At 42.9% G+C, this 14352-nt stretch overlaps 2 protein-coding genes across 15 annotated transcripts in view; both read left to right on the top strand.

Moving 5' to 3' along the window:
• The window catches only part of LOC106566616 (serine/threonine-protein kinase WNK2), a 96225-nt gene that overhangs the window by 77075 nt on the left and 4798 nt on the right, over positions 1–14352 (top strand). For 7 of the 12 annotated variants that reach the window (XM_014134798.2, XM_045693055.1, XM_014134804.2 and 4 more), the window contains 5 exons: positions 47–265; positions 1044–1142; positions 3387–3431; positions 4056–4348; positions 4501–8238. In XM_014134798.2, coding sequence (XP_013990273.2) covers positions 47–265; positions 1044–1142; positions 3387–3431; positions 4056–4348; positions 4501–4821 — 977 coding nt within the window. In that variant the 3' untranslated portion in view covers positions 4822–8238. Of the gene's footprint in view, positions 1–46; positions 266–1043; positions 1143–3386; positions 3432–4055; positions 4349–4500; positions 8239–14352 lie in introns of those variants that run through there. The other 5 variants (XM_045693054.1, XM_014134803.2, XR_006758514.1 and 2 more) reach the window with 4 other exon arrangements.
• Positions 13279–14352, top strand: part of LOC106566618 (bromodomain and PHD finger containing, 1) — a 13632-nt gene continuing 12558 nt past the window's right edge. For all 3 annotated transcript variants that reach the window (XM_014134811.2, XM_014134810.2, XM_014134808.2), the window contains exon 1: positions 13279–13650. The gene's annotated coding sequence lies outside the window, so the exon portion shown is untranslated. The remainder of the gene's footprint in view (positions 13651–14352) is intronic.

Below are 14352 nucleotides of genomic sequence, written 5' to 3'. Positions count from 1 at the left end.
CACCATAAAGCTGGCTCTGTGGCTTATCCAGTATTTCTCTCTGAAGGTGAGAGTACACCGGGCTTGTCTGGCTCTCCAGCTAAGAGCTCCATCATGTCTGACAGCTCTGCCTGCTCCAGTGGCAGCAGCAGTAGTACCAGCAGCATTCTGCCCAGCACTGCCCCAGAACCCGTCCAGACCCAGCAGCCCTGTTCTCTCAAGGGCTCCCTCTCCTCTGACAGCATCTATGGTGGTGGCATGGCCACACACGCTGGCCCAGGGCAAGGTACCTACACACACATAAAGGACAAGGTATACACACTGTGGCATAGCACACACATTTGGCGCATATCCGTACCTAAGTATGCATCACACACACACACACACACACACACAGGATTCACGTAATATATCAAAAGAGAACACGCCCAAACACGTGTCACTCACTGAGATGTGGACACATACTCAAACACACTGATTTGTACTGAGGAACAACTGAACAAGAAGAACACAAGACCATCAGCTTCATCAGCTTCAGTATTCTAAGCTCTAATATTCTAAACTGTGTCTGAATCAGTCTCATAAGGAGACATGGTAATTGCTGCATTGCAAATAGTTATGATTTATCAGTCTTTCATCTAAAGCAAATGTTTTTAGGCAAATATACACAAGGTGAGAGTTGCATCACACATGTCTCCCATGCCAAAATACTGCCACAATACTGCATGACAATACTGCCACAATACTATATACAGCTTCCATTGAGGTGTCAATGGAAGCTGTATTCAAGCACTGGTCCCTGATCAGTTTAACACTCCTCATGGTAAAGGTCTGGATAGATTTGGGAAAGGTAACCTGATCTTAGACCAGTGCATAGTGACAACTTGTTCCTGTAGTGAATGTGCAGGCTGTCTCCTGTTGCTGATTTAGCCCATGTGGCTGTACCCTGTACTGGTGCTGCTGCTGTTAGTAGTGGGGGTTTCTCATCCCAAGTCTCTGTGTACTTTTACAGAAGTGTCTCTCTTTGTTTCTTCTCTTCTTCCCTCTTATATTAATTTTTACAGGATGGACGGTATACCACCAAACGTCAGAGAGAGTGACCTATAAATCTAGTAGCAAACCGCGTGCTAGATTCCTCAGTGGACCCGTGTCTCTGTCCATCTGTTTGTATTTGTTATTTTCTACTTTTCCTCACACATCCCATCCCTCTCTCCTCTCTTTATTTCACCTCTATCTTTTCTCTTGACCAGAATGTGTTTTTTGAATGTTTTTAGATAGTGGATCCTCTCCCCTCCTCACCCTCTTCACTACTCCCTATCCCCCAACACAAGCATATGTCGGCCATTTTGTGTCCCCAACACACGCGTATGTCTGCCATTTTGTGTTTTGTCCTCATGGCTTTCTCCCCTCTGCCCTAAGTTTTTTGGGGTTTAGACCTTCCTCCATACAAACGCTTTGTGCACTGCTTTAAACAGACTCCAAAAGCATCCCAGCTAACAACAAATATTCCCACACCTTTAGAGAACGTTCCCTTAAAAGTCTCATTAGGAAATTAACATTTTAATAGGAATGTTTCCAACAGACCATTCCCTTAATGTCAAATAGAACATACCCCCAGAACGTAATTATATTCTAGACATGTTTCATTGGAACGTGACAAACATTTGTGTCCAGTTTTCTGTGGGTTAAGAGAGTATTCCATCAACGTACCACCATACATACACAGAACATGGTTGCTATGTTCTCAGAATATAAAATATTCATGTTCTGGATATGTTAATTAGTATGTTCCAAGAATATTCCTGTGTCCAGTTTTCTGTGAGTTAGGAGAATATTCCATCAACATCACACAGAACCTGGTTGCCATTTGGTGGATGTTTTGATGTGATGTTGAAGGAATATTCTCCTAACCCACAGAGAACTGGACACAGGAATGTTCTTGCAACATTTTCATGAAACCTGTCTAGAACATTAATATTGGCAATCATGTTCTGTGTATGTTTGGTGGAATGTTCTCATAACCCTCTGAAAACTGGACACATGAATGTTCTTGCAACCTCATAAAACACGCCTAGAACATTGTTGTGTGTTCTAAGAACATTGTAACCACGTTCTAGATAAGTTATCCTTGACCTTAAGGGTATGTTCTAACTTTAACACCAAAACATGCTAAAAGGTTCTCAGAAGGATCTTGCTAACATAGATCAAATGTTCCTTTAACTAATGAAAAACTGAACACTCAAACTTTAGGGGAACATTACGAGTTATTTTACAAAAACATTCCCTAGAATTGTTAGCTGGGATACTGTATTGTCATAGAGCTAGTCTTCTCCAAATATGGGCAATGCTAGATCTGAAACCTGAGCGAGTGTATCCTATGTGTGTGTTTTCATTTACTCACTTCCTTAATTGTATGTCTCGAATTGAGGCGCATCAGCCCACAACCCCTCTGTATACCAAGAGAAAAGCCAGCCCTTCCCCTGATAGCCAGCCAGGTTCCAGAGAGGCTTGCGTTGGTCGGGGTCCCTCTCTCATATTTGGACTGGGAGGACGGTGCAGGCAGGCGGGGGGCAGGGCACTGAAGGAGACTGGCTCCTGCAAAAGGGCTGTATCATCAATATTATCTACTTTCTCTTCTCCTGCTTTACCTGCATGTCTTGATAAGTGCTGACTCTGATGTGCTCCGGCTATAGCCTCGTTGTGCTTTTTTTTGGTTCCTTTATGTTATGTTTCACAGGCATTGTTGTACTTACTGGTAGTTGAACTGTTTAGAAATTAGCTTCAGGGGACTTGTTACTCCAGTAATTACAGTATTGATGATTCAGTGATTCGGCTCTCCACTCATCGTGTGTGTGTGTGTGTGTGTGTGTGTGTGAGAGAATGGCATAGTTTTACTATCAACACTGCATTGTACAGTTAGATTTTCCATTATAACATTTAACATACCATGTAATAACTGAAATAATACAAGCCCGGAGCCTAAATTATTGACTTATTCCAAGTAAGTTTAAATAAAAGTTTGAGACATGACAATAGAACAGGACAAGTTTACTAGGCGCATATAATGTGAAGGTGTTGACCTGCCCCACCTTACTGTGGACCAGTCTTCTCCAAACCCCCTGTACTCTAGCACCATACCCAGGGCCGTGACTTCTCTTTCTGTTCTGGCTCCTTTTATTTTATTTCCGTTAACGTTTTGGTATGACCGCACAATTGAATAGGACCTAGTCTTTCCCCCACTCCCATTACGTCTCACTGATTTTTAAACCCCCTTCTCCTTCTCCTTTCTCTCCTTAACCGATTTGATAGCTGTGTGTGGCTTTGAAGCAGCTTGTCCACAGACCTGTGGTGTTTAGTGTGTCCCGGCCTAACTGTTTTTGTCTCTGTGCTGTTTTACCTTCTTATAGGGTCCACACTGAAACGACTATGTCTAGGCAAAGAGCGCAGTAGTAGTAACTATCTCATTTACTTCTTTCTATCTTCACTCTTTTTTTTTTTCTGTTTGCATGAGCACCTGTTTATATTCACGTGTTGAGTTTGGCACTGGAAAAAAAACATGCCAGATGTTGTTGAAAATGTTGGGCACTGTTGCACAAGGAGTGTCACCTTCATAGATTGATTTGAATCATTTTTTTAATTTGATAGTGCATTGCGGTGTTTGGCCTAAATGTCAGTGCTCAATAATGTGACTCGTGTGGTTGTCAGCATTAATGGTTTCTGTTTGTCTTACTGTGGTAGATCGGTTGGGTGGGTGGTTGGGGTTCAACCATGCTGTAATCCTTTGGCTGCTAGGTTTGAGGGAAAAAATAACATTTGCTGACCAGTAAAATGAGATTACATTTCAACTTGCTCCAGAAAAAGATTACCAATCAAAGGGACATTTTTAAGGTACACTGAAAACAAAAACTCCCTCATTCCCAATTGTAGTTGGCCTATTTGAGTAAATATACAGGCTCTATCCAGGCTGAAAGTTAAAGTGCCATAATGGACAACTGTAAATGGCCTAACAAACAGCAGCCAATCGATTCCATTGGTAGGGTCTAACTGGGCAGAGTTTACAAATCTTTCTGTTCTAGGGTCTTCTCACGGCGCCAGTGCAACTCAGACAGCGTCCAATCAGCAACCAGCTGTTCCAACCCCTTCGTCATCTCCTCAACCAATGGCGGCGCTAGTTCAGGCCCAGACGAACAACAGCAACAACAAGAAGCCAGGCACCTTCACAGACGACCTGCACAAGCTGGTAGATGATTGGACGAAGGAGACGCTGGCGGCCAATCAGCCACGGCCCTCTCTGAACCAGATCAAACAGCAGCGACGCAGGCAGGACCTGGAGGGCCGAGCCACGCCCATGGGAGGAGCCACCCAGGAGGTAAATGGCATAGAAAAACACATCAAAAGTCTGAAGACTGTATCATCAGTGTGGGAGTTGCAGCCTACCTTGCTCTCTTTTAGATTTTCATCAAAACGCAGTTGACAAAAGTCCATGTACACAATGTTAAACATCCCCTTTGGTTCTTTCAGGTGAGATGTGCCATCCTTCCAAACAAGTTCCAGCTGCCTCTGTCCTGTCCGCTGACAGCTGTAGGCCTAGCCGTGCCCACTGACCTGGGCTCCAACCCCTCTGCCATGCTCCAGCCCGGGTACCTGATAACAGCAGGTCCTTATGGAGGGATTGTGCCCGGCCCCTTATACCCCCAGCAGTGGTCTGGTATGCCCAGTCCTGTGGGGAGGATGGGGGCAGCGGGAGGAATGCCCTACCCCACCATGGCCAACCCAGAGTTGCAGGCGTACCCCCTTACCCTGCACAGCCCTGAGAACGGCCCTAACACCAGGACTACCTAATGTGACGAATAGCACCTTCCTGCACCCAGCAAACCCCCACCCCATCGCACCTGATGCTCAAAACAGACTGCCCCCAACGTCCCCCTCTATCCCAGCACCCTCACATCAGGACTGTCTAACTAACAGGTCTTACCTAATTCTGTGCTGATAACCTAACTCCACTCTGTCCCCCCTGGTTTTCACTCCAGGGTTACAATTGTAATGAAATCAGTCTAATCACTTTTAATGGGGTGACGGGACAGAAAATAGAATAAAGTAGGGCCCACACATTTAGATGCACCAACAAATGGCTTATGGGTCGTTCCACCTCAAAAAGCACAAGAAAGAGGATTTTGACAACCATCTCCGGTTGTGCTAAAATTGTTTCTGTAGTTAGAAACATAAGATTAGAATTCCTGAAACAATTTGTTACTGCCACACCCTTTTATCAAATTCACTGATATTTAGTGTTTATTAAATGGATCACATCTTTTTTTTTTTTTTCAACTTTGGGTAGAAAACCAATGGCTTTGGCTCAAGGGATTATGTTACATAGGATGAAGAAGCAATACTCCAAGTCAGACATAGAGAAGTGTTGCTGTATACTGGGTGGGATTGGTGTGGGGGGGGTCCGTGGGTGGCGTTTGACCATTTTTATTGGATTCCTTGTGTCTTACTCAATTGTAGGAAGAAGTTTGACCCAAATCGTATGTTTGGTACTATATGTATTGAATATTATGTGAATCCTATGAATTAAAAGGGCCAATTTGGGTGCAATCAAATAGGTTAATTTCTCAAATTTCAACAATGTTGCAAGAATGCCAATCTTAGAAACAGATAACTACAGAAACGATTTCTGAACAATCTGAGATGGTGTCATGGCTTGCTGAAATGACATGGGATGACACTTATGTGTTGGAGTACACATTAGTGTGTCTGAGTACTGGCCCCTACTTGACTGTACTACTCAACCCCTCCAGTGTTCCTATATGCAGGATAGTCCTGCTCCACTCTGCTCTGATTATGTGGTTTGATGCTTTATCAAAGAGCAACATGCATGTAAATAACCTGTGAGCTTGTAAATCTCCAGTGTGCAGGTAGATGTAGTTTATACAACACCTGAAGTTTTCCTGTGTGTGCTTGCGCACAGTATAAATGTCCTTTGTGTGTGTGTGTGTGTGTGTGTCAGAGTACCTACTGCTTTGGTCTTGACTAAACTCAGTCATACAAATAATATTAGCGGTCACCAATGTGACATTTTCACCAAATCCATCATAACCAATAAGCAGTAATGTTTTCAGATAGCTTTTTATTGTTTACTAACGTTTTGTCAACCTTAATACACTACATTAGAAATGAAAATACAAGGGTTTAAGATGACAGGATACCTGTATTTAAGGTGAAGTTCTATGGAGGAGTGCCTTGAACATTGCTTTTTTTTTGTGAAATTAAGCATGTCCAAATCACACAGATTTTATTTCATGGTGGCTTGAGTGCCACTTCACTTTTTATGCTTTGCAGACACTTTTTTTGGTTTACATTTGAATGCCCTTGTAACACTGCACTATTAACACAGTATATGCTTTTATTTAAGTAATAAAATCACGTTTTTAATCTTTGTTTACTCCACCCTTGTGAAATTTAGAACGCCATAGATGTGAAATGGACAGTTGCCTTGCGAGAACAGGCAGTTTATGTAGCTACAGTTAATAAGAGAAAACAACATAAAATAAAAGTCAAAACAAACTCATTGGGCAGTGGTTAGTGTCATAGGCATAGAGTTAGAATTCCTAGAATTAACATTCCAATTCAAGTCAACGTTCCTCAATGGATGGACCAATTGAATTCTCATTCTATATGAGCTAGGAGTAGGGGAGCTAGTAGTGTCCAGCTCAGAATGTAGCAGAGGCAGGTTTGCCGAGCGAGACTTAAAGTGCAATTTCACCCCTCCACCTAGCTTTCATAGTGGCCGTGCCACAAGCCTTATCCAGGAACCTGCAACAGGAGCTAGTTTCTTTTGTTGCCTACAAATCACAAAGAAAACACTAACTGCATTTACAACTGCAAAATATTTTCTGTTGGGCCAAGAACATGGCTCCTATTATTAAGCACATCATGTGATTTAATTAGTGCAATTACCAGTTATTTACTCGTCTAAAGTATTGTTTTGTGTTTCTTGAGCTTGATGTCGACGCTGCTAGTGTGTCTGGTGGATCCATTAAGAAGGAAAGGAGTTAGGGTGTGTATCTCGTGGTACTTGATAAGATGATACGCATCCCTCCAGTAATAAATACCTTTTTCAGAGGGTATGTTTTCTCAAAGAGATGTTCATTTGAAGCAGTGTTATTATATTGCCTTGTTGAAATTATTAAATGATGTATCATTTCCCGGGTGGTTATTGATACCCTGGCTTTCTGTTCTTTATGGTTTTGAGTGTTTGATTCCTCTGTTCAGAATGAAACATGCTAAATGCAGATGGAGAATTGCAGATGGCATGACCTGTGTTCTAACCATAGCCTGTATGAAATGGGTTCCAACCTGTAAAAATATGATAATATGTGCCATTTAGCAGACGCTTTTATCCAAAGCGATTTAGTCATGCGTGCATACATTTTTACATGGGTGGTCCAGGAAATCGAACCCACAATCGTGACATTGCAAGCACTATGCTCTACCAACTGATCACAATATGTATCCCACCATACCTGTACATAATGGGATTAACCTCCCCCTTATCCTCCTGACCATTGAAAGAGCAGTTCAGTTCAAGAGCAGTTCAGAACAGTTCAAACTGTTCAAATATTTTCCATACAGCAAGATGATTATTATACCGCCAGCTAGAAATCTCACAACCACCACACCAGTTAAAGGTTGCAGCACTCCAGTCCTGCCAAGCTGTGAATTGTACAGTTTTCCTGTAATTAGTATTTCTACATTTTCTTTCTGTTTTGGGATTTCACATCAGTGTTTGTTATTCCATCAATTCGGTTTGAATTGGACTTTTATAGGATATTATGCAGTCTTCTGCTTTGGTGAAATACTTCTAGTAGTAAGAGATTTCTGTTCTCTGTTACTCGTATTTAACAGTAATGCTACTGCTGTCTGTTATGCTTAGTGAGCAGAAAACCTCTGTTGGAATATTCACTGGGAGGCAACATTCAGATCCATAGAAATGGATTGTATAGAACCAATACGATTATCTGAGGAATAGCGCACTGTGCCACTTCTGATCATTGCATTTCTATCAGTTCTGAGCAACATTGCCTCCTGTTGAATATGCACCCCTTGATGGAAGGCTTGCAATAAAGCTCTGCGTGGAATTTGCTTCTGCCTGCTGTGCATTTCCCACTATATTACCTTACCAACCCAGTCAGCCCCACTCTAATCACAAAGACTGTACATGTTTAAAGAGAGAAATAAACATTATTTTGTCCTTGATGATGTCCTCCCTTTATTCCTCAAGAATCTATTAAATCTAACTGATGGTTTTTATTGAGTAAAGCTTTAATCATATTACTGAACAGATGTGATAAATGATTGGGTTCCCTTACCCTCAACACTTTATTGGGGAAAGTGCACTATATTATGCGCATCGCTTATTTTCACAGGTTCTGGGTGGTGATTTGTCCATGTGACGCACCAGTAGTTTCCATCTGCATTGTATAAATCATTCCACTTCAAATCCTTGACCAATGGACAAAAATGTAAATGCAACATGCAGCCAACTTCAAAGATTTTACTCCGTTACAGTTCATAGAAGGAAATCGGTCAATTTAAATGAATTCATTAGGCAATAATCTAAGAATTTCACATGACTGCGAAGTTGTTGGATATTGGCAGGAACTGGAACACGCTGTTGTACACATCAATCCAGGCCATCCCAAACTTGCTCATTGGATGACACATTTGGGGGTATGCGGCCATGGAGGAACAGGGACATTTTTAGTTTCCAGGAATTGTGTACAGATCCTTGCGACATGGGGCCATGCGTCATCACGTTGAAACATGAGGTGATGGTGGCGGATGAATGGCACGACAATGGGCCTCAGGATCTCGTCACGGTATCTCTGTGCATTTAAATTGCCATCGATAAAATGCAATGTGTTCGTTGTCTGTAGCTTATGCCTGCTCATAGCATAACCCCACGGGCACCATGGGTTCATAACGTTGAAATCAGCAAACTGCTCGCCCACACGATGCCATACACGCTGTCTGCCATGGAAGTACCAGTGACTCGCTCAATAAGGAAGTGGTCAGATTCCGCGAACGCTACGCTACAGGACTGTTTTGCTAGCACAGACTGGAATATGTTCAGGGATTCATCCAATGGAATTGAGGAGTACACCACCTCAGTCACCGGCTTCATCAATAACTGCATCGACAACGTCATCCCCACAGTGACCGTACGTACATTTCCCAACCAGAAGCCATGGATTACAGGCAACATCCGCACAGAGCTAAGGGCTAGAGCAGCCGCTTTCAAGGAGTGGGACACTAATCCGGACGCTTATAAGAAATCCCGCCATGCCCTCAGACGAACCATCAAACAGGCAACGAGTCAATACAGGACTAAGATTGAATCCTACTACACTGGCTCTGATGCTTGTCGGATGTGGCAGGGTTTGAAAAATATTACGGACAACAAAAGGAAACCCAGCCACGAGCTGCCCAGTGACGTGAGCCTTCCAGATGAGCTAAATGCCTTTTATGCTCGCTTCGAGGCAAGCAACACTGAAGCATTTCACGGGGGCACCAGCTGTTCCGGATGACTGTTTGATCACGCTCTCCATAGCCGATGTGAGCATGACCTTTAAACAGGTCAACATTCACAAAGCCGCGGGGCCAGATGGATTACTAGGATGTGTACTCAAAGCATATGCGGACCTACTGGCAGTGTCTTCACTGACATTTTCAACCCCTCCCTGACCGAGTCTGTAATACCTACATGTTTCAAACAGACCACCATAGTCCCTGTGCCCAAGAAAGCGAAGGTAACCTGCCTAAATGATTACCACCTTGTGGAACACACGTTGGTAACCATGAAGTACTTTGAAAGGCTGGTCATGGCTCACATCAACACCATCATGCCAGAAACCCTAGACCAGGGGTGGGCAATTCCAGTCCTGCCTGATTCGTGTAACAGTTTTGCCCCAGCCCCAGCTAACACACCTGACTCCAATAATCAGTTAATCATGATCTTCAGTTTAGAATGCAATTTGATTAATCAGCTGTGTTTGCTAGGGATGGAGAAAAAGTGTGACACCAATCAGGCCCTCAAGGACTGGAGTTGCCTACCCCAGCCCTAGACCCACTCCAATTCGCATACCGCCCCAACAGATCCACAGATGACAGCCTTCTTAATCGCACTCCACACTGCCCTTGCCCACCTGGACAAAAGGAACACCTATGCTGTTCATTGACTACAGCTCAGCGTTCAACACCATAGTGCCCACAAAGCTAAGAATCCTGGGACTAAACACCTCCCTCTACAAGTGGATCCTAGACTTCCTGATGGGACGCCCCCATGTGGTAAGGGTAGGCAACAACACATCTGTCACGCTGATCCTCAACACTGGGGTCCCTCAGGGGTGCATGCTTAGTCCCCTCCTGTACTCCCTGTTTATCCCACGACTGCGTGGCCAAGCACGACTCCAACACCATCATTACGTTTGCTGATGACACAACAGTGGTAGGTCTTATCACTGACAACGATGAGACAGTCTATAGGGAGGAGGTCAGAGACCTGGCAGTGTGGTGCCAGGACAACAACCTCTCTCTCAATGTGAGCAAGACAAAGGAACTGATCGTGGACTATAGGAAAAGGAAGGCCGAACAGGCCCCCATTAACATCGACGGGCTGAAGTGGAGCGGGTCGAGAGTTAAGTCTGGGTGTCTGGTCTCAGACGATCCCACAGGTGAAGAAGCGGGATGTGGAGGTCCTGGGCTGGTGTGGTTACACGTGGTCTGATGTTGTGAGGCCGGTTACACATACTGCCAAATTCTCTAAAATTATGTTGGAGGCGGCTTATAGTAGAGAAATTAACATTAAATTCTCTGGCAACAGTTCTGGTGGACATTCCTGCAGTCAACATGCCAATTTCATACTCTCTCAACTTGAGGCATCTGGCATTGTGTTGTGTGACAAAACTGCTACATTTTAGAGTGGCCTTTTATTGTCCCCATGACAAGGTGCACCTGTGTAATGATCATGCTGTTTAATCAGCTTCCACCTGACACCTGATGGATTATCTTGGCAAAGGAGAAATGCTCACGAACAGGGATGTAAACAAATTTGTGCACAACATTTGAGAGAAATAAGCTTTTTGTGCGTAATGAATATTTCTGGGATATTTTATTTCAGCTCATGAAATATGGGACCAATAATCTACATGTTGCCTTTATATATATATATTTGTAAATTTGCACCAAAGAAAATAAGTGATAGACAACAATACAGATGTAAAAAAAACTAATATTATTAAAAAAAGAAACAGTTTGCAGGTGTGGTTGGAAGTCCAAGGACTTATATGAAAACCACACCATGAAAATAAATACAACACATCAGTATATTTCAAGGCTTAATTATCTTTCCTCCAGAAATGAGTCTGTTCAAATTGACCTCCAATGACAATTCCACCCACCTCCACTTTTTGATAGTCTGCCATCTTTTATTTGTATTACCATCATGATAAAATTACATTTTGGCCTACATTACTACTGTATAAATGTCAAATTACAGTAATCACAATAGATGACTGGCATTAAGCCTATAATAACAGATACGGCCTATAGTGAACAATGAAAATCTACATTTGACTGCAGAACTACTATATATATATATATATATATACTGCTCAAAAAAATAAAGGGAACACTTAAACAACACGTCCTAGATCTGAATGAAAGAAATAATCTTATTAAATACTTTTTTCTTTACATAGTTGAATGTGCTGACAACAAAATCACACAAAAATAATCAATGGAAATCCAATTTATCAACCCATGGAGGTCTGGATTTGGAGTCACACTCAAAATTAAAGTGGAAAACCACACTACAGGCTGATCCAACTTTGATGTAATGTCCTTAAAACAAGTCAAAATGAGGCTCAGTAGTGTGTGTGGCCTCCACGTGCCTGTATGACCTCCCTACAACGCCTGGGCATGCTCCTGATGAGGTGGCGGATGGTCTCCTGAGGGATCTCCTCTCAGACCTGGACTAAAGCATCCGCCAACTCCTGGACAGTCTGTGGTGCAACGTGGCGTTGGTGGATGGAGCGAGACATGATGTCCCAGATGTGCTCAATTGGATTCAGGTCTGGGGAACGGGCGGGCCAGTCCATAGTTCCTCTTGCAGGAACTGCTGACACACTCCAGCCACATGAGGTCTAGCATTGTCTTGCATTAGGAGGAACCCAGGGCCAACCGCACCAGCATATGGTCTCACAAGGGGTCTGAGGATCTCATCTCTGTACCTAATGGCAGTCAGGCTACCTCTGGCGAGCACATGGAGGGCTGTGCGGCCCCCCAAAGAAGTGCCACCCCAACACCATGACTGACCCACCGCCAAACCGGTCATGCTGGAGGATGTTGCAGGCAGCAGAACGTTCTCCACGGCGTCTCCAGACTCTGTCACGTCTGTCACGTGCTCAGTGTGAACCTGCTTTCATCTGTGAAGAGCACAGGGCGGCAGTGGTGAATTTGCCAATCTTGGTGTTCTCTGGCAAATGCCAAACGTCCTGCATGGTGTTGGGCTGTAAGCACAACCTCCACCTGTGGACGTCGGGCCCTCATACCACCCTCATGGAGTCTGTTTCTGACTGTTTGAGCAGACACATGCACATTTGTGGCCTGCTGGAGGTCATTTTGCAGGGGTCTGGCAGTGCTTCTCCTGCCCCTCCTTGCACAAAGGCGGAGGTAGCGGTCCTGCTGCTGGGTTGTTGCCCTCCTACGGCCTCCTCCACGTCTCCTGATGTACTGGCCTGTCTCTTGGTAGCGCCTCCATGCTCTGGACACTACACTACGCTTGGAGTTACATTGTGTTGTTTAAGTGTTCCCTTTATTTTTTTGAGCAGTGTATATATATATATATATATATATATATATATATATATGTCTTCCTTTGCCAGGCTATATGAAAATGTGTGCATACTGATCAAATAATCAATTTCAAACCAACCGTGCACATGTAACTCTAATCTGTCGTTTTCATATTCAAATTTATGGCGGAAACCCTCCATATATGATTTACGTTTCCACATTGGGAGATTCGCAAGTGACAAAAAGAAAAAACAATGATCTTAGAAGTTTTCATAAAATCGAAGGCAGCGTATTTTATCCGTATGTTTTTCGTCTTTGGACATTCTATTCTTTATAGTGCATATTTATCCAGATGTATATTAAAAGGTTTGAAACTGATAGTTAGATTCGCCACACCGAAAAAGAACAACAAAAGGAACCAAATTACATTTAACGGTGAAAACGTGACGCCATTTCCCTAGGTTTCCATTGGTTTCAAAAGTACACCTTCCTCAAACACCAAAGAATGGTACACATCGAAATTAGGGCCTAATTTCGATAATACACCATAGAACAAATCCTTTTCTATTTGACGAAAGTGCCCACACGCGCCTATGCCGTACAGCAGTGGCTGCCCCTTTTGTTCGCTGGAGTTCCTGAATTATTCCTATCACATTGAAATTACTAGGATATTGTGTTGTCGTGTAAACCATTTACCCCACATTTCTTGTGATAAGATAGTGTTTTATATGATAAATAAATCGATCTGCAATCGTCCCATTTACCGAGCTGGAGTGAGATTTTGCAGCACGCAAGCTTGAGGAGCCCTGAGTAGTAAGTGTTTATTAATTCAGAGCTACATTGACTATGTATTCGTGGTGTCTAGAAAGAAATAGGCTTACATTTGTAAGGTGTTTTATGATTTTTTTCAAAACGCAATGTATTTGTGCTTTCATTTATGTTACAATTTGCTTTTCGAATAGTTTCTTATCCTATGTAGGTAGCGAGATAAGACCCAGGATTCTGAGTGCTACATGAATATAATTATGACATATTTATCTTTCCCTGTTAGTAAATGTAATTCCCCTAGAACCACATTGATGACTAAGGAAATGGTTTTGCTTTAGTTACATTAATAGGTTGCAATCAGGTAACGCAGGGTGTTATTTTGTAGTGGCTTGGTTGATCAGGGTGAGGTCTAAACATTGTGGAGGGAAACATTGTATCAAGCTGATACATCATTTGAGCTGTTACATTGTATCACCTCGGGTTGTTGTCACCTGTAAGAATGGTTACAATGTTTCTCAGGCTTCTATAATTACAAATGTATCATTTTTTTCTGCCAACTAGCAACAATAGTTGCAATCTAGTGGATATAGCTATCTGGTTGCATTTGCAAGCTATAGTAAATTGCTACACATTTCGTTGGATCTTTGAGCACGTGAGTAGAATAACATAAGATTACGCTATCCAAATGAATACAGGGGCTAAACATTCGATCGATCAAGAGTAAAAGAGTCATTCATATGATTTATT

This window comes from Salmo salar, chromosome ssa13 (assembly GCF_905237065.1).
Source record: "Salmo salar chromosome ssa13, Ssal_v3.1, whole genome shotgun sequence".
Classification (NCBI taxonomy): Eukaryota; Metazoa; Chordata; class Actinopteri; order Salmoniformes; family Salmonidae; genus Salmo; species Salmo salar.
Note: the sequence above shows the minus strand (reverse complement) of the source record. Positions and strands in the feature narration are given on the sequence as shown.